Here is a 20,772-nt window from a genome sequence, read left to right as displayed (position 1 = left end):
ATACATCACAAAAAATTCGGATATTATAGATTCTCAAATGAAATATATCCTCATGTTAATAAAAATATATAAATAACATGCATTTCTCGTCATGACAAAGTGTATCTGTTCAGAAAGCAACTCAGAAAATGTATGAGAAAAGGATTTGCATAACCTCCACTCACCACAGCCACGCGTCGTTATACGTCACCAAGCGATAAGGAGGCCGAAGAAGGTGAATTATAATGGATGCACAGGTAATTTATTGATTTCTTTCTTCATTTGGCTCATCCATCGATAACAATACCATTGCTACGGGTCAACATCATGAGCTCATCGGACATATCCCAGACTATACAGCAGGATGCCAAAGAAGATCACAGTCCCACTATGAATCCAGGTATAATCGATCAAGCTACACCAACCTCAACTGTTTCTGGTCAGGCTGAATCATCAATACCCATTACGAATGAATTTGCGACAAAACAGGAGGACGTAAATATGAATGATGATATTCAAGTATACAATCCAATATCACAAACATCTACACCTAGAAGTGAGTCTGAAGCTTTATATCAAACGTATGGCAATATCATTTAGACTGATTCCTCTTGGTATATTTTCTTAGCCGAATTAGACGAACAATTCTTTGAACCTACTTTATCCGATGTACAATCACATCATTCATCAGTATTATCAAGAAATAAAAAATTAAATGAAGCTCCTTTATTAACTTCAAAATTCCGTGACGCAGAAAAAGCTGAAAAAGAAAAATTGAAGAAAGAAAAATGGCCTAATGTAAGTTTCAACTATCTACGAAAGTAGCATTATTCCTACCGTTCAATATAATCCCAAGAATAGTATTCAAGGGTGTATTATTAGTTCAGTTAGCTGACTAAAATGCAACTCTTTAATCAATCACTTGATCTCATTGCGAATTTTCTCTTATATAGACGACGATAAGAATCAAATTCTCTGATGGTACGATAATACAACATGTTTTCCCAAGTAGTTCACCGTGAGTCGAAACAAAATGAATTCGTATCCTTCAATCATCTGATCAAGAAACTTGAGTTCTGTATTCACTTCTACCGACTATCCCGTTCTCAAACCGTTCTTACTTAATCCGGTGTCCTTCATCACCTCTTTGTCCTTTTACTCACAGGTATATGAAAGGGGAAGTATTGACTGTTATCGTGACTTTGCCATGCAGTATACAACCAGTCTATGACTTCATAAGAATAGCTCTGAATGAACAAGTAATATCGAAACCATTCATACTTTGTGAGTTTATCAACCAAGAAGGACCCTATAGCAAATCAGCTAACTAGGATGTTCGGTCCATTTAAAATAGATCAACCACCCAAAACAAAATATCCTGAACATCCTATACCATCCATCACTACATCATCAAAAGCAAAAACAAACTATGCGAAAACATCAATTATACCACCAGCAAATTATGGTCATATAAAAGGTTCAACTAATATAAGAGGTTTACAAGGTGGTACAGGTAGCAAAACAGAAACTCTATATGAATTAGGTTTAGTTCCACAAAGTGTTTTGCTGATCAGATGGGAAGATGATGACGAGTTGAACGGTATGTATAGCCAAGGGGAATTCCAAGCTGTAGCAGATCACTTAAAATCGACAGACATCAGTTGAGATTCGCATGGCTCATTTTCTTTGTTCTTCTACAGCAAGCTCATATCCCGCACCCATAAAAGATCATTTGAAAGCTCATTCTCAACCTTTACCTCCGTCTGTCCCTAGAGAATCATCATCTTCAGCGAGTGGTACCACCCAATCACCAATCGGTAGTGGGACAGGCACGAAACCAGGTGAAAAGAAAATACCCAAGTAAGTGAAGTTTTTGGATGTCTTATGTGAAGAGGTCAAAAAGCTAATTCACTTGATCAGGTGGTTGCAAAAAGGTTTATTGAAGAAAAAAATGTAGATCAACCTGTCGAGGCCTCAACTCAAAACATAATCGTTTGCACCTTGATGCGAGAACTTAGAGAGCGAATGCGACAATGCGGATGAAAATCTGCTTCATGTGAGCATATTGGTTGTATTATGCATATGTACATTTTCAAAGGCAAATGGCAATGAGGTATAAGCTCTAAACTCCAACCGACCCGTTGTTACAAATGTTCTACATTCCCATGAAATGTTTACGGTTAACGGCCTTACGATGAGGTATCTGAAGGATAAAAACGCGATTGCGTTCAATCAGCTCTTTCTGTGACCCATTTGCAGCATAGACAACCTCTTGACAAATTTTGCTAGGTCTGACCGAAAAAATACTTACAGTAGAAATAATCATCAATTAAAGGCAAATAACCCTCAACCAAACCACCTACTAAACCAATGAGAGGTATCTTTTCTAACTTACTTGATATACTTAAAACCTTTGGTCTTGTAAATCCTAACCACATTGGACCAGTCAAAAATGCTCTTGCCAGTAACCTTTTATCTTGTGATGCGTTATGTTCCATAATCAAATTGGATTGACTGTTCTTTGGTCTGAGATAACGGGATAATAATAGCAATCTTATCATTGATATATAAGGTATATACGATCTTGATAATGTTGATAGTGAATATGGTTTATATTGTGAGGCATTGTGGTGTCGCTAAGAAAGATGATCATTAATATCTACTTTGCGCCTTCGTTAAAAGAGAGCATGTGAATTAAACAAGTAAACTTACAGAACTTCTCATCAACAATAAGACATGTATCAAACCAACTGAGCTCAATATGATCTCTGATATGTACTCTTTAGCTTTTAATTCCTTAATCAGATTTAACGGATGTGATAAATGTGTTTCAGGTAAGTTATTTATCATTGGGTATAAGTGATTGTTCAATGGGGCATAAGGTGGTATGGAGGGTGTGAGTGGTATCTGGGGGATTGTATCGGAAGTAGAAGTTGATGGTGGAGGAGAAGTAGAAGAAGACAATATACCAGAAGGTAAAGAAGAGAAATCAATTTCTCGTTGTGGTGTACATGGTGACAGTATTGGTCTTTTCGTTATCTTCAGTATCGTCAACCGTAAGAATGTTCTAAGGTGGATCGGTGATGATCAAATCAGTTTTGCCTAACTCACATAAGATGACACTTTCTTAGGAGGATAACTCACTTTATTACTTCGATAATCAGAACAACCCTCCATCTCACTCGATCACCAAATTTCCTCTTTGATACCATCTCAATGACCAACTCCAAATAACCTATCGTAGTTAATAATTTACTTGCTTTTCTATATATTGAAGATTTATCTTGCCAGTATTTCGCATATCTTGTATGTTGAGATCTTGCTGGAAGTAATGGTAATATCCTTTGAGCTTGAGTTTGCGCCTGTATCGGTGTACCAGCTTTATCAACTTCCTCATCTTGATTTATGGGTTTACTGATGAATGGATGAGGTGGTAATGATAATTCTTTAGGTATATGTGAACTTAATATCCCATCATGATAATTCGATACCAATCCTAGAAAAGCATATACTGTTTTTACAAAGTAAGTAAGTGAGATGACAGCTAACAGACCGTTTGCTCAAGCTGAAACAACAAACTAGTTGATGAAAAAGGAATCACTTACATCCTTCAGAAGCTAGTTCAGCATCTTCAAATCTACCAGGTAATAACCATGTTATATTACTTAGACCTGATTCTATGGTTTGAACTGTTGATAGATTTGATAACAGGAGTGAATGATAAGCTGTTATAGGTGACATCTTGAGCGTTTTTTAGCCTTCTACCAAAGATAGCTATTATCTTGATCCTGATCTTAGCTTTTGATTACTGCTGAGCACAAGAAGTCTGACCTGTTTGTTGAACTTCTTCCTCTAGGATAACAGGTAGATGCTGTAAATGCAAAAGGAAGAGGGAACTAGTCAATGTATCTACTATATCTAGATATATAGGTTTAAAGTATCGGGATTTATATACCCGGTGATCACCGTAGTGAACCGTACTCACCATACGCGTAAGATGATAAGTGTTGAAATTTTGATTTTCAACTTTTTCTGCAATTCCAATTACAATATTAGCTATATCATTTTCTTTCAATACTGACATTAGAATCTCTTCAAAATGGGCAAAAAATCATCTTCGTCAACTGTAACTACGAAAGAAACAAAAAATAAAGCAGGTATATCAAAACAACTACCTTCAAAGCAGAAAGAATCAACTTCAATCGATGATATTTTTGCTGCGCCAAAGAAAAGAAAGATTGATGAAGTAAAAGCTGCCACGAAAGCAAACAAGAGTAAAAAAGATAATGCTGAATCAAATGCGAAATCGAAGAATGCGGTAGCATCAAGCTCGAAACCCAAAACCAAAGCAAAAGAACCTTTACAAAAGAAAAAATCGAAATCTATACCTGAACCTCGGTCTGATTCAGATGATGATGATGAAGGTGAAGACGATGACAATGATGATGACGATGATGAATCAATAGATTTTGAAGACTTTGACTCAGATGAAGAATTCACATCGGACGAAGAGGAAGGTAACGCTGCAACAACTAGAAAGGTGGAAGAAATTGTTGATCCATCCTCAATAAATGAAATACGTAAAAGGATAGAAGCTCAAAGAGCTAAAACTGCACAACTAAATAAAAACCTAAACAAAAAATCAAATAAAGATAAAGAAGATGATGAGGCATTTGCTGATTCTAGAGGTACTGGACCAAGTGAGTCAATTCATCTCCTATGGTCATTTCCTATACGATGTACTGATACAGGTAATGCCTTGGTTTTCCTGTATAGGACGTAAGACTGAAGAAGGTTTCTTGATTTACAAAGAAGCTGAATTAGCTATTGATCCAACTGCAGGAGGTGAGTATTAACTCGTATATACTCATTTCACACATTTCATTGAAAGCACGAGACTGCTTCGAAAGACTTTACTTCTAGATCTAGGGGTTCTATCACATTGAATACTAATGGCTACTCATTTTCTTTTATTACATCAGGCACTCCATTATGTCCATTCGATTGTGATTGCTGTTTCTAGATTGTGTCAAAAAGCCAGCAAGACAAAATTTATCATTATAAATATCATCACTATATCATAACTATAAATACGCGTGTATAAATAACCAACCATAGATTATACCAAGCTACAAGATACGACTATATATACCCATCATCAAGTCATTAAATCAAAAATTATGCAATTATATTATTTTTCGTGTATATTTCGTTATTGAAGAAACTTTTCGTAAACAGTGACCATACAATCCGTGTATTGATCCGATACAGTCGGGGCAGGCAAAAAATCGATATGAACGGCAAACCTCGTTCCACTGATACTAGGCCTCTCCCCAACGAAGACGTATCTTCGTGAATCATGCTATGAGAAATTCGCTTTACATTTTCCACCATCTTCTCTTCTTTCCTTCACCACTTTTCACGCCGACTCTTAAACCTAAATTTTCTAAATCTTTCTCATCGTTTGAATCTCTCAAAGCTAAGATTACCCTTGAATTTGATTTTTCGGATTTTATTTGAATTTTTGAATGATCAATTCTTGAATGATTTATATAGCCACCATATAATTGATCAAACAGCTCAGTTTTCTCTTTAAAGCTTTTAAATAGATGTTTTTCTATATTTACAGTTGTATTATATTCTGTCAAGCTGTTTTCATTATTACGAGATATTGATAATGGCACCATGAATGTTGTGTATAGATTTGAATATGGGTTCGAGATTGGCTTTAACAGAGGTGAGATTATCCCCAATAACTCAGGTGGTCTAGATGATATTATATGTATAGGTCCGTGAAAATTATCTGGTCTAAGTGATACACGAAAACAATATCAGCTACCTCCCAAATTGAACTACAGGTCAGTCGCAACTTACAATAGTACCAAAACATCCCCTGATTTCGTATCTATTTTCAAATCAATCTGCCTATCTTCATCCAATTCAAGCTGTTATCACGCTGATATTAGCTCTTTATTCGATGCAAATTACCAAGCAACTCACCAGGTCAACCTTGATTCCACCTGTTCTACTAGTAACCTCAACTCTAGCTTTTTTCCTACCTTTATCTTTTGCCCAACTCTCCTCAATTTGGTGGGAATTAATGATACCTAAGCCTAATTCTATACCACCATGTTCACTTATAAATCTAGCATCTGGAGTAACGACCCAATCTTTTGCCATTCTAGCTAAACCATCAATAGGTGCACCAATAGTTGAATTGTAATTTGTTTTTTGTCCACTTGATAATCCACTCAAGGCTATATTAGCGGCATTTGTCAATTGATATGGTACATTAATTACTGATTGTCTCAAAGATGGATCTAAGTAATGCGTTGACCAAATTAACATTCTATCTTGTGCTCTTAACAGAACTTCTTTCTCTGCATCTCTTTTTGGTTTCGAGACTATAGCTTGAGTGGAAGAGTTACCTGAATTCGAAGTAGATTGCGCAGGTGGATAATCAGGTGCCCCAGCTGGTGGCGATACCATAGGTAAACCACCTGAACTAGATTCAGAAGTAGTTGAAAATACTGTTCCTACACTTGGTCCAGTTGGCATTGGCGGTCTTGACGTGCTAGGTCCAGCTCTAGCATTAAATATACCAACTGTACTACTTGATCCAGAAGGTCCAGCTAGATTTACAGTCGAACTTGGAGCCGAACCCATGCTGACTTGCTGGAACGTTCGGGGATTCTTTCTTGGTGGTAGATTGGGAGGAGGAGCACTTAAACTCGCATAGGCGTGTTGAGCTGAAGGTGCTGTCAACTCGGAAGGGATTTGGGGTTTGTAGTCGGGTCTAAAAACACAGCATATCTGTCAGCCAAAAAGACTTCTATCGGTTGTATCGACTGCACTCTTTTTTTCTCCAATCCTATCGTTTCCAAACTTGGATGGCAGAAGACGGCAAGCAGGTACAACAACATCAACTCACTCCCATTGAGGTGGTTCCTATCGCACATGGAGGTCAGCATTTATCAGTCGAAGCGATAGCAACAAAGCTGACTCACAGGCACAGGGACGTTGGTTGGTATGGCAGGTAAAGCTCTTCTTCTTGATCTACCTTGACCATCACCTTCTATCCACTCATACGCACCATCCCACTGTTGGCCACCTATCATATCAATTTCAGATTGACTTCTTCTCATATGTAATCTAGGTGGACTTGGTATATGACTATAATCCACTGAAGATGACGGTTGATGTCTAGGTGGTAAGCGAGGAGGGTACGTGGAGGAAGGGATTTCATGCTCATTTGGACGTGGTGGTGGAGTAGGTGGTTTTGCTTTTGGTTTTGCTTTCTCGTTTACCGGAGGCAAAGAAGGTAAACTTGGTGAAGCTGGTATAGGAGATAATAAAGACGCTTGATTCAATTTCGTTGTTGCTTGATGTAATGGCGATTGAGGTGGTGTCAAGGTATGTCCTGCTCCTACTCCAGCAAAAGCTCCCTTCGGATGAGTCAGGATATCCCCATTATTGCTAATATCATCGATTGAGGTATCATGGGTTTCGGTACTTGCTCCATGAAATGTTGATGATCGTTGTGAATCTATAGGTGTATGACCAGTCAAGGAGCTTGAATGACTAGAAGGTAGATTTAAAGAAGCTTGATATGCTGATTCTAAAGCATCTCTATCGAAGTTTAACGGTTGATATTCAGATAAAGATAATGATCTTGGCCTTTGATTAGGTGAACGATTAGGTAAAGAATGGTGAAGTTGATATGTCGAAGGTAAAGCCATTTTGGCAGAACTTATACTATATTCGATGATATGGATTGAACATTAAAACGACTAAGCATTGACTTGCTGATAACTGGTTTAAACGATATCTATATATAGTGAAGAAAACGCATAAAAGAAGATAGCTGAATATCTTCACTCTGTAATTCTGTCAGCTTATCATGTTACATTTTGTATTTTATATTCTGTAGGTAATCTTTATGCCATCCGACGTCATGGAAAGAGGAACAGCTTAAATTGTTACTAAAAACCTTAAAATAGTCTGAAATTAAGGGACAATCACCCTAAGACAAGTGGGGCACCAATATGACGCGTACTGTACTAAAAAACCGACAAAATGATCCGTGCGTTAAGGACAGCTTCATGTCGCATGTATGTGGATCTTCTTTGTTCGTAAGGATTCATAAGCTTTGGATACATGCCTGATATCGATTGGTGTTGTAACCTGGAGCGATTGCTGCAAGTGGCTGGATTGAATGTGTTTCTTAGACTATCAAGCAAGCTGAATACGAGGTATCATTCTGCTAGTTGCCGACAAGAGGTATTGTTTCGTAGGACCGAGGGTAAGGAAAGACCGAGAGTAAGCTATAACAGGTTGCCTATATACGTTGTCGATATGCTGATGTTCATGTTCATATCCATGTCCAGCTTTTTAAGCGATATATAGCTCTAAATTTTATTATCATCATGATATATGAAGATGTTCGAATCACACCGATGGATGGACGGGAGAACAATAAGAAATGACAAGTATCATATTTGACCTGACAATTAAAATAGAAGGGGATTTTGTGGATGATGATCAAATATCAAAGCGGCGATCAATGCGCCCCTTTTTTACACCAAAACGTCAATTGACAAGTCACACACGTCTGAGTATTCTCCAATCATTCGTATACTACTGCTAACCACGCACTAGCAGCATCCATGACATATCCAACTTGACTATGTTTCCTTTTCCCTTGTTTCTGACTCTCCAGGTTTTCTTTACCTTGTCATACTGAGTTATACCTTGATCTGGACAGTTAGCCTACAGGGAAACTGGTATCTTGTTCCATTGACGAAACTTATACGAATCTTATGAATAGCTGACCGGGTGGAAGATAGATAGGTGCGTATGTTTATGTCATTCTGCTTTTACAATCATCAAATTGACGCATTTCCCTATCAAGCTGGATATGTACCCGTACAACAATTATCCTGATCCAAACACACCTCCTCCTAATCCTCAACAACGACATGTTCAACCTCATCCTCTTAATCAGAATTTTCGCTTCCCACCTTTACCTTCAGATACCCCTCAAAGATCCGTATCTCAACCTCGACCGCATGATACACCAGTACCATATGGGCATGATTCCCAAAGCTCACAACTGAATCCCGGAGCTTCGAGCTTTAGCTTCCAGCCTGTAGATATTTCAACGCCAAACGACAGCGGTTTAGGTAGACTGAAAAGATACCATGATGATTCATCTGGATTAGGCATAGATTACGGAAATTATGAAGAACCGTATGAAAGAAGAGTATCACCCAGAAAACAAGCTTTAGCTAGAACTATGGATTGGAAACCCACTCATCAAGCTCATATGTCTAGTATGAACATCATGCAACAACCCAGCTACGATCATCCTCCACAGTTTGCTCCACAGCGTTCTAATCCAACCATGATGCCGCCCTCTCTGCATATACAACATGACAGCCAGCATTATGCGAACGACAGAGCGATGCTAGAAATATCTCGCTCAACAACCACGTCGCCTTCATACCCGACTCCACTTGATATGACTTTCATCCAGAACCACGCTCATACATATCATACGCCCCCTCCACCAATGAACAGAGCATGGACATTAGATTCATCATCACGCACCTCCCTTTCACCGCTAAAGCAATCCCATCAATCTTTACCTCTCACTCTATCACCATTGGGTATCTTGGATCAACGTGCCATAAGCCCTCCCTCACAATCAGTGATTTCTGCTCCGTACGATAGTCGCAATTCGCCAAATTCTGAAAGGAGAGTAATATCTCTATCGCCAAATCATGGTAGACGGAAAGATAGAAACAGAGAAAAGAATGGAGATGAAGAAGATTATTTTGTCGGTGAAAAGAAATACAGAGGCTACAGAGCTAAGGAAGGTGGACCTCCAAAAGCTGTTTTAGGTGGACCTGGTGGTAAAACATTCGAAGAGCGATTAGCTATACAAACACCTCAAACATCCACGACTACTTCACCAACTTTATCTCCATCCAAGGGTAGCACCGAACTATCCTCTCCGTCATTAGCAAAGATAATTAGCAATAGTGAGACATCAGAACGTAAATGGAAAGGTAAACCTTTAGTGTTCAAACTACCCCCTTCCAATTACTCTCCACCCGATTCACCCGCCAAACCACTTACTTCGCCTGGATCGCCTACTTCACTGAGGTTAAGAGAGCATTCAGACAAAGGTTCACCGGAAGAGGAAGAAGAAGAAGCAGAAGAAGAAGTAAAGAGACCAAGAAAAGAAGCTTATCCTTGGCCTAAGTCTAAACTCAGGTTATCTCCCACCGGAACCCCATTACCTCTATCGCCCGATCAGCCAGGGGAAGATACCCTACGGAGACCAAGTATTGACTCTACTCCGGAAGAACAAGCAGCATATGTGGAAACCATTTGGAATGGCAAAGAAGTATTGGTATCTTTTCCTGACGAAGTGAGTCCGCTCACAACCAGATCTTTGAGATAAGTAGCTGATAGGTGATATCCAGAATTGCTGGGAACGATTACGTCCTTCTACACCTTCAAAGCAGTCATCGCGAGATGAGGATGTGGACGGAACGGAAGCGGAGGTTTCGGCTGTCTTGGAACCCAATTCACCTAGCTCACTTGAAGAAGAAGAAGAAGATGATGATGACGATGAGTTATCTGTCAATATGGTTGAAGATACCGTCCCTGTTGCTTCGCCAACCCTAGAGCAAGATCAGAAGGTAGATTATGGAATGCCATGGAATGAATACCCCAATTCACCCATACAAGTGGCCTTACCTCCAGCAACCAAAGCGGAATATCGTCATAATCCACGACCAGCTATTGCCGATGCTGATCCTGATCAAATCTCTATCTCCACCGACCAGCCTATGCCATCAGAGCCTATCACGCATATTGGCTCGGCCTCACATCCCAAGGCACGAGATGATTATCTCCCATCATATACATCACCTACTTCAGGCATCACATCCCAGCACAAACGGTCTTCATTTGGCGAAGCATTGGACAATGCGGATGGATTACAACGTCAACTAGGTGGCTTGTCGAGAGAGGTAAACGAAACTCATATCAGGCAAGATACTGAATCTAGTCATGTACGGGAAGTTTCCACAAGTTCGACTGAATCGTGGAAACGAATCGATGAAGCAGAGAAAGATGAAGATGTACTTCCAAAAATAGATGGATCTCTGATGGCTATAGATGCTTGGCGACAATCAAAAGGAAAATCAAAAATGAGAGGCTGGAGCGATGATGAAGGGGAATCAGATGACGGTTGGGAGGAAGCAGAAATCACTCACGGTTTGACTCTTGCAACAAATCCCAACAACAATCTCGCTAAATCGTCTCCTGAAAGTACGCAAACATCAAAGTATACTAGTGGTGACCCCAATAATATTCTTTCAGAATCATTAAGAACTCGAGATGAAGTTCTCGTTCCACCTAAAAGTGTTTCCAAAATGCGAGCTTGGAGCGACGGAGAGGATGATATCGGAGATATGGACTGGACCGAAGACAGTCAAGGGGAACACACAATATCGAGTCCTGCTCGGCTAGAAGACCCGAAAACGGCCAGTAACGATACTGAGTCTCAATCTCATGAAGTGTATGAAGACAACAATAAACAGGCTGCCTCAGCTGTTTCAGCTCAGGGCAAAGACTTCGCCTTCTCTGCTCCATCAGGATCCAAAATGCGAGCGTGGAGTGATGACGGGAAAGAGGAAGCGGACAGTGTCAAGTCTTTCGCTAGCCCAACGGAAATGAACTCTTATGAAATCCAACAAGAACAAGCTGTACCCAATCTACCTTACCAGCAAAGTCATCCAACTAATCCTGCAAATTCCAACGAGAACATCTCCCGCCTACGTGCATGGACACCTTCTCCGGAACCATCGAAAATGCGCGCTTGGGGTCTTGAAGGTGAAGATGAAGATGATATTCTCGATCGACCCGGATTGCACTCGACTCCAGCTCGAATAGAATCTCAATCACACGCGAAAACCGATTCTACAGATACAGAAAGGTGGATAAATGATAAATTCAATTTAGCTGAATTTGAAGAAGTTCCACTTTCCACTACTGAAATATCGAAAACCCGACCTTGGGAAGATAGAGCTAATATTCATGCAGATGAGAAATCTACATTGAGTATAGTATCGCCTACGAGCAGATTAGAAAAAAGAAGTAGACAAGAAGAAACCGATCAAGAAGAAACTCCAACTGAGATTTCTAAGATGAGAGCATGGTCAGAAGATTTAGATACGCCTACGGTAAAACAACGCGATTATACCAAATGGGTCAAAAACACCGAACAATCGGTTTCGCCGTTTGAGGAGCAATTAAGTGATTTCGTTGATATAATGAAAGAGGTGAGCTAGTATATGCACACGATCATGATTTAGCTGACATGATTTTTAGCGACCCGCTGATTTAGAAAATTTCAGACAATTGGCCATGAGATCTAAAACTGATAGACCGACGGTGAGCTGAATGTAGATCCTCGTTGGCGCCTATAAGCTAATTCTGTCTTATTTTATAGTCACCCAGCAGAAGTGAGGGTCGGGTGCATACTATAAGTCAATCATCCCAAAATGGCCAACCTGAAAATAAGCCTTTATTCGTATTGAAAGATCTTCAGACCGTCAAGGCCTCACACAAAAAAAGACCATCGATTGCTATGGACCCTTCAAGAAAGAGTGTGACTGAATCTTTCAGTCTAGATAGTTCTGTACCGCTATCACCACAAGCCAAAAGGTTACGACCAACTGCAGAATCCTTCAAACCCCCTCGATTAACTTCTTCGTATGGCGCTTTAGGAATATCATCAAGATTACCAAAATCATCAAGTATCACACCAAACTTGACACCAAGTGCTGCTCCCTTCGTTCCAAGATCAACATCTTTCAACTTCACTGTCCCTCCCGCTCAAGCTATTGTGAACGCTAATGCGCCGGCTTTTGTACCGAGATCGGCATCTTTCACCTTCATGCCGCCGCAATATCAACAAATATCTTCAGTCGAAAGACAGCTAACTACAGCACCCCATTCTTCGTTACCATCGGTAGACGCAACGTTCTTACCCGCTCCTCCACCACTTGCAGGATCAGTGATCAGAGCAGAGACGGGATCCGCTTCTTCCATGATTCCTGCTGGAGACCACCTTCGCCCTACAGCGAAAGCCTTTATCCCTCCACAAACATCATCCCTGATGTCCAAGAGTACCATCACACCTACACCAGGGACATCAAAAGATGAGAGAGTTTGAGCTCTTTCGATATCATCGACTAATGGAGACGGAAAGCTTGTTGCTGCTGCAGAAGCCTATGTTTCACCACAATCATCCGCTCAATCGTCAAAAGCTATCCTTAGACCTAAAGCTGTACCGTTCGTTCCACCTACCGGTACTATACCGGATCAAGCAACCGAACACCATATCAGAGCAACGAGTATCGCCAACACACAGCTGGACAACGAATCAAGATCAGACCAAACGCATACAATTAAAGGGGATCCTGAAATAACGACTGAATCCGCAACCGATATTCCGGATCTGATCAGACCACCTAGCTCGGACGAATCTATACTTCCATCCTCTGAATTCGATCTTCAGCCACAGACCTCTCCTGCAAACAGCAATAGGCTACATTTGCCACCTGGCAGAGGTAGAGCCGATACCGTCGCTTTTGGTCCTGCCGCTCCAATAGGCTGTACACCTACTTCAGACAGTAACTTCAATGTATCGCAAGATTCAGGCGATGAAGGAAGACTTATAGATGATACGGACGATTTAAGAGGTTTGATCCTGGTTACTCCAGTTCCGACTGCCTCCACCGTGACTGGCGATGAGCCTTCACTCACAAGGGACGCTTCACCTCGATCAGACATCGATGATGCATTGTCAGCTATAAGTCATGAAGTGAGTACTCTCCTCACTCTCACTCAATGCATAGACGTGGTACTCGGCTGATGCGTTGTATCAGGGCGAGACAGCTCTCTCAAGACCTGCATCATCCGACAGGCCCCAAAGAGAAGGCCGCGTTGCTGGTGAACGTTTGGAGGAAAATTCGTATCATTCATCTGATACGCCAGCGCTTGCACCATTGGAAGCAGTTGTACCTCTTGAACAGATCAAAATACATACTTCCCAGCCTGTTCAAATTCCAATCAGCCCTCGACCAGAAGGTGAAGAACAGCCTGATGCACCAGTATCAGCTCATACCAATAAACTATCGAACGCTGGAAGTATCGATTTCCACCCTGTCCTAACAGAAGACGGTAATCATGCTCCAGCAGATCTTTCACCCAATCATCCTGATACTGTCATCGTCCCTTCTTCATCTAGAAAAGAAGGTTATCCGACTCCTATACAGTCAACCGACGACACATTCACTTCTGCTGCATATATGACAGCTGATGGATCTCCTCTGATCCCCGCTAGATCCTTGAACGATACCGCGGAGCATTCAATAGTCAATGAAGATCCCGTTGAAGTGTTGGATGATGGGTCAGAAGATGATTGGGATATCAGTTTCATCGACCCTCAGACTGATATCGGTACCAAATATCAAGAACGGGGATTCGATAGGTCAGCTGCACCAAGTCCCGAATTACCTCCAACAACTACGGCAACAACTGCTATTCAAGACGACATCCAACCAAATCCGGAACCAGAGCCAAGTCCAAACCCTCTCACGGTAAACACAAAGTTCGGAGAATGGATTTACCCGATGGCAAATGAAAGCTCTAAATTAGGTCATCATGTTAAGCCCTCGATAATGCGAAGACACACAATGCCTTTAGAAGATCAATTGGATGATCTTGATTCTCCTCTTGCAACTGCTGAGATCAGAATGGGTGTAGCATCAACCTTCGCTACTAGAGTAGGAGAATTAAGGGCTTTTTTAAAATCTGATGAGGATACATCAAGGAGGGATTCAGTAGAATTCCCTATGAGAGAGGAGAGGAAGACATTAGGAATGGTCAATGTTAATCAAGACGATATGATCGCTGTCAGCTCGTCTTCTTCTCCTTTAGATTCAGCTCGTCCCGACGTTCCAGTACAAAATTCAACATTGAACAGTATTTTAGATATCTTGAAAGAGGGACATGACATGAAAGGTCAAGTGGAAGAGGGTCTCAAAACGATAAACAGCACCGTTCTCGAGGCTATGCAGGGTGAGCGTGACAGGAGCTTCTATCGAGCCTGTCGTGAGATGGATGAAGCTGAATTTATCAATTGAACTAGCAATCGCCGACAAAGTTCAAGATAACCCCTCCCAGCCAGACATTCTTGAACGCGTCACATCCATCCTGGAAGAACACTCTCGTCTGCTTGCAGCGCTACATGAGACCGCCAATCAAACATCAACATCTGTGGTCGACGATAATGAAATATCCCATTCAAGAGATCTGTTTGCGGCTATACTTACAAGTCAACATGCTAAACTTGACAAGTTCGATGAAGTAGCTTCTTCACAATTATCAGGAAGTTCAACGATATCTCAAGCTATAGAAGCATTACAATATGCACAAAATGCAGCTGATCAACGATCTCTGAATGAAGCTGAACAACGTACTATGATAGTTGGATTACGTGAGGAGATTCAAGATAAACAAAACAATCTATCAGAATCACGTGCTCAATATGATATTTTAAGTCAAAGGTTGAAAGATACAAGACAAGATAGAGATGAACTAAGAATACAACTAGATAGGATGTCAATTAGAATGGAAAATATGACTATAAAGCAAAATAGATTAGAAGGTGAATTAGATGGTGTGATTGCTAGAGCTTTAGCAGCTGAATTGGAGAGAGATGCTTTGGCTAAATCGTTGAATGATAGAAGAGATACTGAGGATGGTTTGAGAAGTGAACTAAGAAAGTATCAAGGACAGGTAAGCTCGAAGCTTTTGTGGATCGAATCACAAGTCATAGCTTATCGTGTTTCATTTGATGTAGCTTGAAAAAGAGAGAGACCAATCTCAGGCTGTGTCAGTTCAGAAAGAATCAGAAATTATCGCAATGCAAACGACCATTCATGAACAAATTTCCCAGATTCACCAGCAAGCTGAAAAGATGATGTCGCTTGAAAAGACAATCAGTGAAAAGGAGAATGAAGAACAGGAAGAAAGGAAAAAATCAGCTAGCGAATCAACATTACTTGAAGTAACTCAAAATACATCAACTTTCCAGGAACAACTAATGGAGAGGTTGACTAAGTTAGATCAAAACATGTCTGATTCCAAGGAAAGTCGGGAGAGAGAACACGAAAGCGTTCTAGATAGAAATAGGATTTTACAAGGAGAAGTAGATTCTTTACGGGATAGGGTGAGTCCTCTGATTGACAACCATGCATGACTAGCCAAATTTCCATACAATGAACATAACTCATATTCCATATTCCAATAGCTCGAAGCATCAGCAGATAGATTTGCCAAGCTACAACTATCGACCTCTAGTCTGCTTTCCGCCAACTCTGTAGCTGAAAGAGCCTTATCTGATAAATTGACTGATGAGATCAAGCGAAGAGAAGAAGCCGAATCCAAAATGGAAGAAATGAGAAAGCAGTTAGAGAAAGAGAAAGAAGAAAAGGTAAATTGGAATATCATAGCCAGTGAAAGACAAGCTATGAGCAGGATGCAAGAGGTAAGTCCAGATGACTATTTATATATCGTTAAATTAGAACATGTAAGAGCTGATTTAAATTTCGTACAATCGTTAATAGGTCCGATTACAAGCACTTACACAAGAAAATGTATATTGGCGTCAATTTGCTTTAGAGCATGATCGAAGAAGGTTTAAGAGTTATATGAATACAAAGCCATTCAAGAATTCAGATGGTACTGATCTACCTGTAAATGGAGATCAGAGGGTGAAAGATAACGATAAAAATGTGGAGAGCAAGGAAGAAAATGAAGGAACTTGGTATGTCGAACGGAAGTAATCACACAGAGTTGTAGTTTAGGTATGTCATGAAGAAGCCTTTTCTTGGTCGTAGCAGATGTCTTGCGGAAACATGTCATACGTATTGTCTTGTTTGGTCAGTGATATCCCAATTGTAATCAGTCAGTATGCATACCTTCCTTGAATGCCTTTTTCGCGGAAGACTTACCTAAATGGGAAAGATAAGATAAGAAGTTCAAATCCGGTAAACACCAAAAGTAATGTTCCCAATGCGTCGATCTTATAATCACTCAGGAAATGATGTCATAGCTGCTTTTGAGATGTTTAGACGATCCTAAACCAAAATTCTATGAAGTGGAAACTAATCAATACTAATTTATTTTAAATATCTACATGATACACAAGATAGCAAGACAAACTGTTGTCAATCACTCCCGCAGAGCATATACAAGCAACACCAAGTCAACCTCAACCAAAATGTCCGAAGAATTGAAAAAAGGAGATGAAGTTTCATGGAATTGGGGAAGTGGACAACCATGTAAGTGATCTATATTAGCCGTCATAACACCATCCCTCGCAAATTTCATATGGATGTATGTCGTTGATCTAATTTTTCACGTGCATCTCTAGCTGGTAAAGTAGCAGAGATAGTTGAAGAGGGAAAAGCAGAAGTCAAATCGAATAAAGGAAATACAATCTCCAAAAATGCTTCTGAAGATGATCCTGCTGTCGTAATTGAGAGAAGCGGAGTAAGTTCAGCATCTCTATTTTCTGTCATTCAATTGCCCTATCATCTCATCTCGCAGGTCTCTTTCGCTTGCAATTCTTTTCTGCCTTTTCATCTTGTATGAATAAAGATAGCTAATTGGTACTGTCTATTCTCACTCAACAGAACAATGTCGTTAAGAGAGCGCACGAATTGAATGAAGTTGAAGAGTAGACATACCTCTATCTTTGCGTTGTATTCTCCTTCTCAATTACTGTAACAGCACATGTATCGATAATGCAGAAAAGTATGGCTCGGTTTAACCAAGTATGAAGTATAGGAGAAGGGTTACAACGCAGATTATGAATGGACTGACATATCTCCAATACAAAGGATATTGTTTTAGTAACGTGTTTCGATCTGACCTTTCATAACTCGCTTCCTCTCGCTCCTTTTGATAGACAGGAAAGGATTCTGGATATACTTATATTCAATGACACCTTCTTATTCAAGAACAGACTATGTTTAAAATCAAATCACCAATTTCCCCATATAACGCTAATTCTTCTCACCTTGTCACTGTAATCTCTGTCCCTCTTTAGTAATCTCAATTCTTAATACACCGTAATTATAACTTCCATCGAACCTCTGACAAGTATCTTCACTCAACATCATGCCTGAAATATGGGATTTTTCTGCTGAACCCATGACTACTGAAATGGTTAGTCAAATCAACATTTCTCAATTTACTTTGCAACGTTATATTCTACACGAATAAACCAAAATCACTAACATTAATCTCCTGATAATTAAAGGATCAATCTGAACTTACTAAAACCAAAAGTCAGTCAACCGATATAGGAGATATAATCCAAGTAACAATATTACAAGATGCGCTCGAAAGTGCTGTACAAATGGATGCTGTGATGAGTGATAAGCTCAAGGCCAAGCAAGAGGACTATGATTCGTTATACAAAGAACATGATAAATTGAAAAATGGTTTAGTCAATGGGAAGATACACTTGGATGATTCACCTATAACTGTTGAACTTAAAGAGCAGATTGAAGGGCTGGTTGAGGTGTATAATGACATTATGGCGAAAAAAGAAGAAAAGAAGGCTATCAAAGGCAATAAAGGGAAGAAAAAACAAGGTATGTCAGATTTTTACGGTTGAGTAATTCTACTACCAGGAGATTCCAATATACGAGATTGTAAATGGTACAAAATACTAATATTCTATCTGGTTATTAGCAGAAGGAGATGTCACTGAATATGTGATTATGGATAGACAACTAATTTGTCAAGCTTTAGAGGCTTTGGAGGGGTCCAAGAAATTGATCAAGGACCAAGAGGAAGAAGAGGAAGAGAAAGCAGTAGGGATGATATCTAAGGGTTAACTTTGATTTTAGATTGAAACTTGTACTGTACAAAAATCGCTCCGCCACTGTTCTACCATTCTGCAAACACCTTATCGGTCTTGTCAATATGATGTCACTCTATGCGATTCATTCACTTTCTTGATGATAATACCAGCATTTCTATAACACGTCAAAATTCATTGTACACTGTATATAAAAGTTTAAAACGGCTATCAATACGGTATATATGATATGAAAGACTAGATGGGCTATCTCCATTCCAATGCGTATTTCGCTTCTGGAGTCAGGTTACTTTGTGAGGTGACTAAATAACGATTCATTCAACTTTCTTTTCTTTTCCATTTGAGCTAGTTCAAGTTTTTCAGCTTCTTCCTTTCTTCTTTCTTCATCTTCTTGGAAATCAACATATGACTTGGTCGCTGCCTTTAAATTATAATATTCAGTTTTCCACAAATCTCTTTCTTTCACCATGTCATTCAATGCATTTTGTATAGATGTATTTTCTTGTTGACTCAACTTGAACTGTTCTTGAAGTTTTTGCATATCACCGTTCAATATATCCATCTTTTCTTTTGAGTCAACTTCCTTCTCTACCGAGATAGCTAAATGTCTCGATAATTCTTCAATTGTTTTTCATGATTGGTAATTTCCATTTTCAATTGATCGTTCTCCTTCTCAAGTTCTCTTTTCGTTTCGTCTTGATCCTGTACCGGTGTGGCTGAAGGTTTAGTAAATTTATTTAAATCTCGTTTTTCTGAGAGTCCTATTGAATTTGGCTGAGTTTTTACCAAACTTTTAATATGATTATCCTGTTGCTCTGCATTCAATAGTCTGCTCAAATTGACAATCTGATTGATAGCTGTACTATTATCACCTTGTTGATTGGCAGCTTTGGTTGGACCATCTTGTTCGTTCTTTTGATCTTCTTCATTTTTGTCATTGTATTCTTTACTTGTTGCTTCATCATCTTCTGCTTGTTCTTCTCCTTCCTCGATGTCATCTGAGTTCAATTCACTGAGATAATCGAGTTCACTTTCTACATAACTAACTTCTTGAACTTGATTGACTCTACTTCTTCTTGCTCGATTTGGTATATAAGGGTTTGCTGAAGGTTTTGTGTTTGAATTTGAATTTGAAAATTTGTTTTTATTCTTATTTCTGTTCCAACTTCTCTCCTGTATTTCTGTTTTAATTTCATTTGGCGTTTTAATAGGTACATTCAAAAAATTTGCTGATGGAAGATGATTGTGAATGAGATTACTTTTTTCTGAAATAAACTTAAATGGTCCTACAAGGGGAGCATCTTTAGGACCTAAATTTTCAAAGTAAATTTTATGTTTACAACTCAGTTGTTTTGTTTTATTATTTAGATGACAGTATAAACTGAAATTTTGATTATTGCGATATGGTCTACCTCTTCTACCAAAATTATAAAGATAACCTTCTTGAGTAGCGAGTTTATTCATTTCATATTCTATTTCAAAGCAATTCTTTTCAGCTATATCACGTATAATTTCTATTTTAGGAGTTTGACTAAATTGTTTCTTTGGTGGCATTATGTGATGACTAATGACTGATGTTGTAATGACTGATGGTGTTAGACAACTCAAATGTGGTAAATATAGTTTGTGATTCAAGAAGATAGCTGCAATATCCAAAAAAAAAAGCAAAAAAAGGATTCTGGTTTGATGAATGAGAAGTAAAATAAGACGGAAAGGGAAAAGTAGAGAAGATAGGGAGATGTTGAACGTATACTACTCGTACTTTTTCATAACAGATAACCTATTCCCTTTGCCTTGATCAACATGAGGTACAT

General features: G+C 39.4%; 9 protein-coding genes across 9 annotated transcripts; 5 read left to right on the top strand and 4 right to left on the bottom strand.

Annotated features, from left to right (window-relative positions):
- Nucleotides 1-306: 306 nt before the first annotated feature.
- On the top strand, nucleotides 307-1,936 carry L201_005756 (uncharacterized protein; the record flags this gene model as incomplete). The annotated part of the gene is made up of 7 exons (XM_066221485.1): nucleotides 307-535; nucleotides 608-777; nucleotides 933-997; nucleotides 1,193-1,263; nucleotides 1,334-1,579; nucleotides 1,680-1,839; nucleotides 1,900-1,936. The coding sequence occupies 7 exons, from the start codon at nucleotides 307-309 to the stop codon at nucleotides 1,934-1,936; spliced, it is 978 nt and encodes a 325-aa protein (XP_066077582.1).
- A 328-nt stretch (nucleotides 1,937-2,264) lies between these two features.
- Nucleotides 2,265-3,720, bottom strand: L201_005755 (uncharacterized protein; the record flags this gene model as incomplete). The annotated part of the gene is made up of 4 exons (XM_066221484.1): nucleotides 2,265-2,615; nucleotides 2,692-3,046; nucleotides 3,124-3,490; nucleotides 3,585-3,720. The coding sequence occupies 4 exons, from the start codon at nucleotides 3,718-3,720 to the stop codon at nucleotides 2,265-2,267; spliced, it is 1,209 nt and encodes a 402-aa protein (XP_066077581.1).
- Nucleotides 3,721-4,078: 358 nt separating this feature from the next.
- Nucleotides 4,079-5,002, top strand: L201_005754 (uncharacterized protein; the record flags this gene model as incomplete). Its single annotated transcript, XM_066221483.1, has 3 exons — nucleotides 4,079-4,679; nucleotides 4,756-4,824; nucleotides 4,962-5,002. 3 exons carry the CDS (start codon nucleotides 4,079-4,081, stop codon nucleotides 5,000-5,002), a joined length of 711 nt encoding a protein of 236 aa, XP_066077580.1.
- Nucleotides 5,003-5,357: 355 nt separating this feature from the next.
- Nucleotides 5,358-7,718, bottom strand: L201_005753 (uncharacterized protein; the record flags this gene model as incomplete). Its single annotated transcript, XM_066221482.1, has 5 exons — nucleotides 5,358-5,787; nucleotides 5,854-5,924; nucleotides 5,980-6,775; nucleotides 6,911-6,927; nucleotides 6,987-7,718. 5 exons carry the CDS (start codon nucleotides 7,716-7,718, stop codon nucleotides 5,358-5,360), a joined length of 2,046 nt encoding a protein of 681 aa, XP_066077579.1.
- A 1,178-nt stretch (nucleotides 7,719-8,896) lies between these two features.
- L201_005752 (uncharacterized protein) lies at nucleotides 8,897-16,910 on the top strand (the record flags this gene model as incomplete). Its single annotated transcript, XM_066221481.1, has 10 exons — nucleotides 8,897-10,414; nucleotides 10,470-12,335; nucleotides 12,385-12,447; nucleotides 12,506-13,225; nucleotides 13,268-13,882; nucleotides 13,947-15,141; nucleotides 15,212-15,861; nucleotides 15,926-16,294; nucleotides 16,376-16,612; nucleotides 16,692-16,910. 10 exons carry the CDS (start codon nucleotides 8,897-8,899, stop codon nucleotides 16,908-16,910), a joined length of 7,452 nt encoding a protein of 2,483 aa, XP_066077578.1.
- A 437-nt stretch (nucleotides 16,911-17,347) lies between these two features.
- Nucleotides 17,348-17,810, top strand: L201_005751 (uncharacterized protein; the record flags this gene model as incomplete). The annotated part of the gene is made up of 3 exons (XM_066221480.1): nucleotides 17,348-17,408; nucleotides 17,501-17,619; nucleotides 17,763-17,810. 3 exons carry the CDS (start codon nucleotides 17,348-17,350, stop codon nucleotides 17,808-17,810), a joined length of 228 nt encoding a protein of 75 aa, XP_066077577.1.
- A 439-nt stretch (nucleotides 17,811-18,249) lies between these two features.
- Nucleotides 18,250-18,974, top strand: L201_005750 (uncharacterized protein; the record flags this gene model as incomplete). The annotated part of the gene is made up of 3 exons (XM_066221479.1): nucleotides 18,250-18,297; nucleotides 18,392-18,728; nucleotides 18,829-18,974. The coding sequence occupies 3 exons, from the start codon at nucleotides 18,250-18,252 to the stop codon at nucleotides 18,972-18,974; spliced, it is 531 nt and encodes a 176-aa protein (XP_066077576.1).
- Nucleotides 18,975-19,244: 270 nt separating this feature from the next.
- Nucleotides 19,245-19,520, bottom strand: L201_005749 (uncharacterized protein; the record flags this gene model as incomplete). Its single annotated transcript, XM_066221478.1, has 1 exon — nucleotides 19,245-19,520. One exon carries the CDS (start codon nucleotides 19,518-19,520, stop codon nucleotides 19,245-19,247), a length of 276 nt encoding a protein of 91 aa, XP_066077575.1.
- Nucleotides 19,521-19,558: 38 nt separating this feature from the next.
- Nucleotides 19,559-20,512, bottom strand: L201_005748 (uncharacterized protein; the record flags this gene model as incomplete). Its single annotated transcript, XM_066221477.1, has 1 exon — nucleotides 19,559-20,512. The coding sequence occupies one exon, from the start codon at nucleotides 20,510-20,512 to the stop codon at nucleotides 19,559-19,561; it is 954 nt and encodes a 317-aa protein (XP_066077574.1).
- Nucleotides 20,513-20,772: the final 260 nt, after the last annotated feature.

Source organism: Kwoniella dendrophila, chromosome 7, assembly GCF_036810415.1.
Source record: "Kwoniella dendrophila CBS 6074 chromosome 7, complete sequence".
NCBI classification, from domain to species: Eukaryota; Fungi; Basidiomycota; class Tremellomycetes; order Tremellales; family Cryptococcaceae; genus Kwoniella; species Kwoniella dendrophila.
The sequence above is the reverse complement of the archived record's forward strand: the minus strand, read 5'-3'. Positions and strand labels throughout refer to the sequence as shown.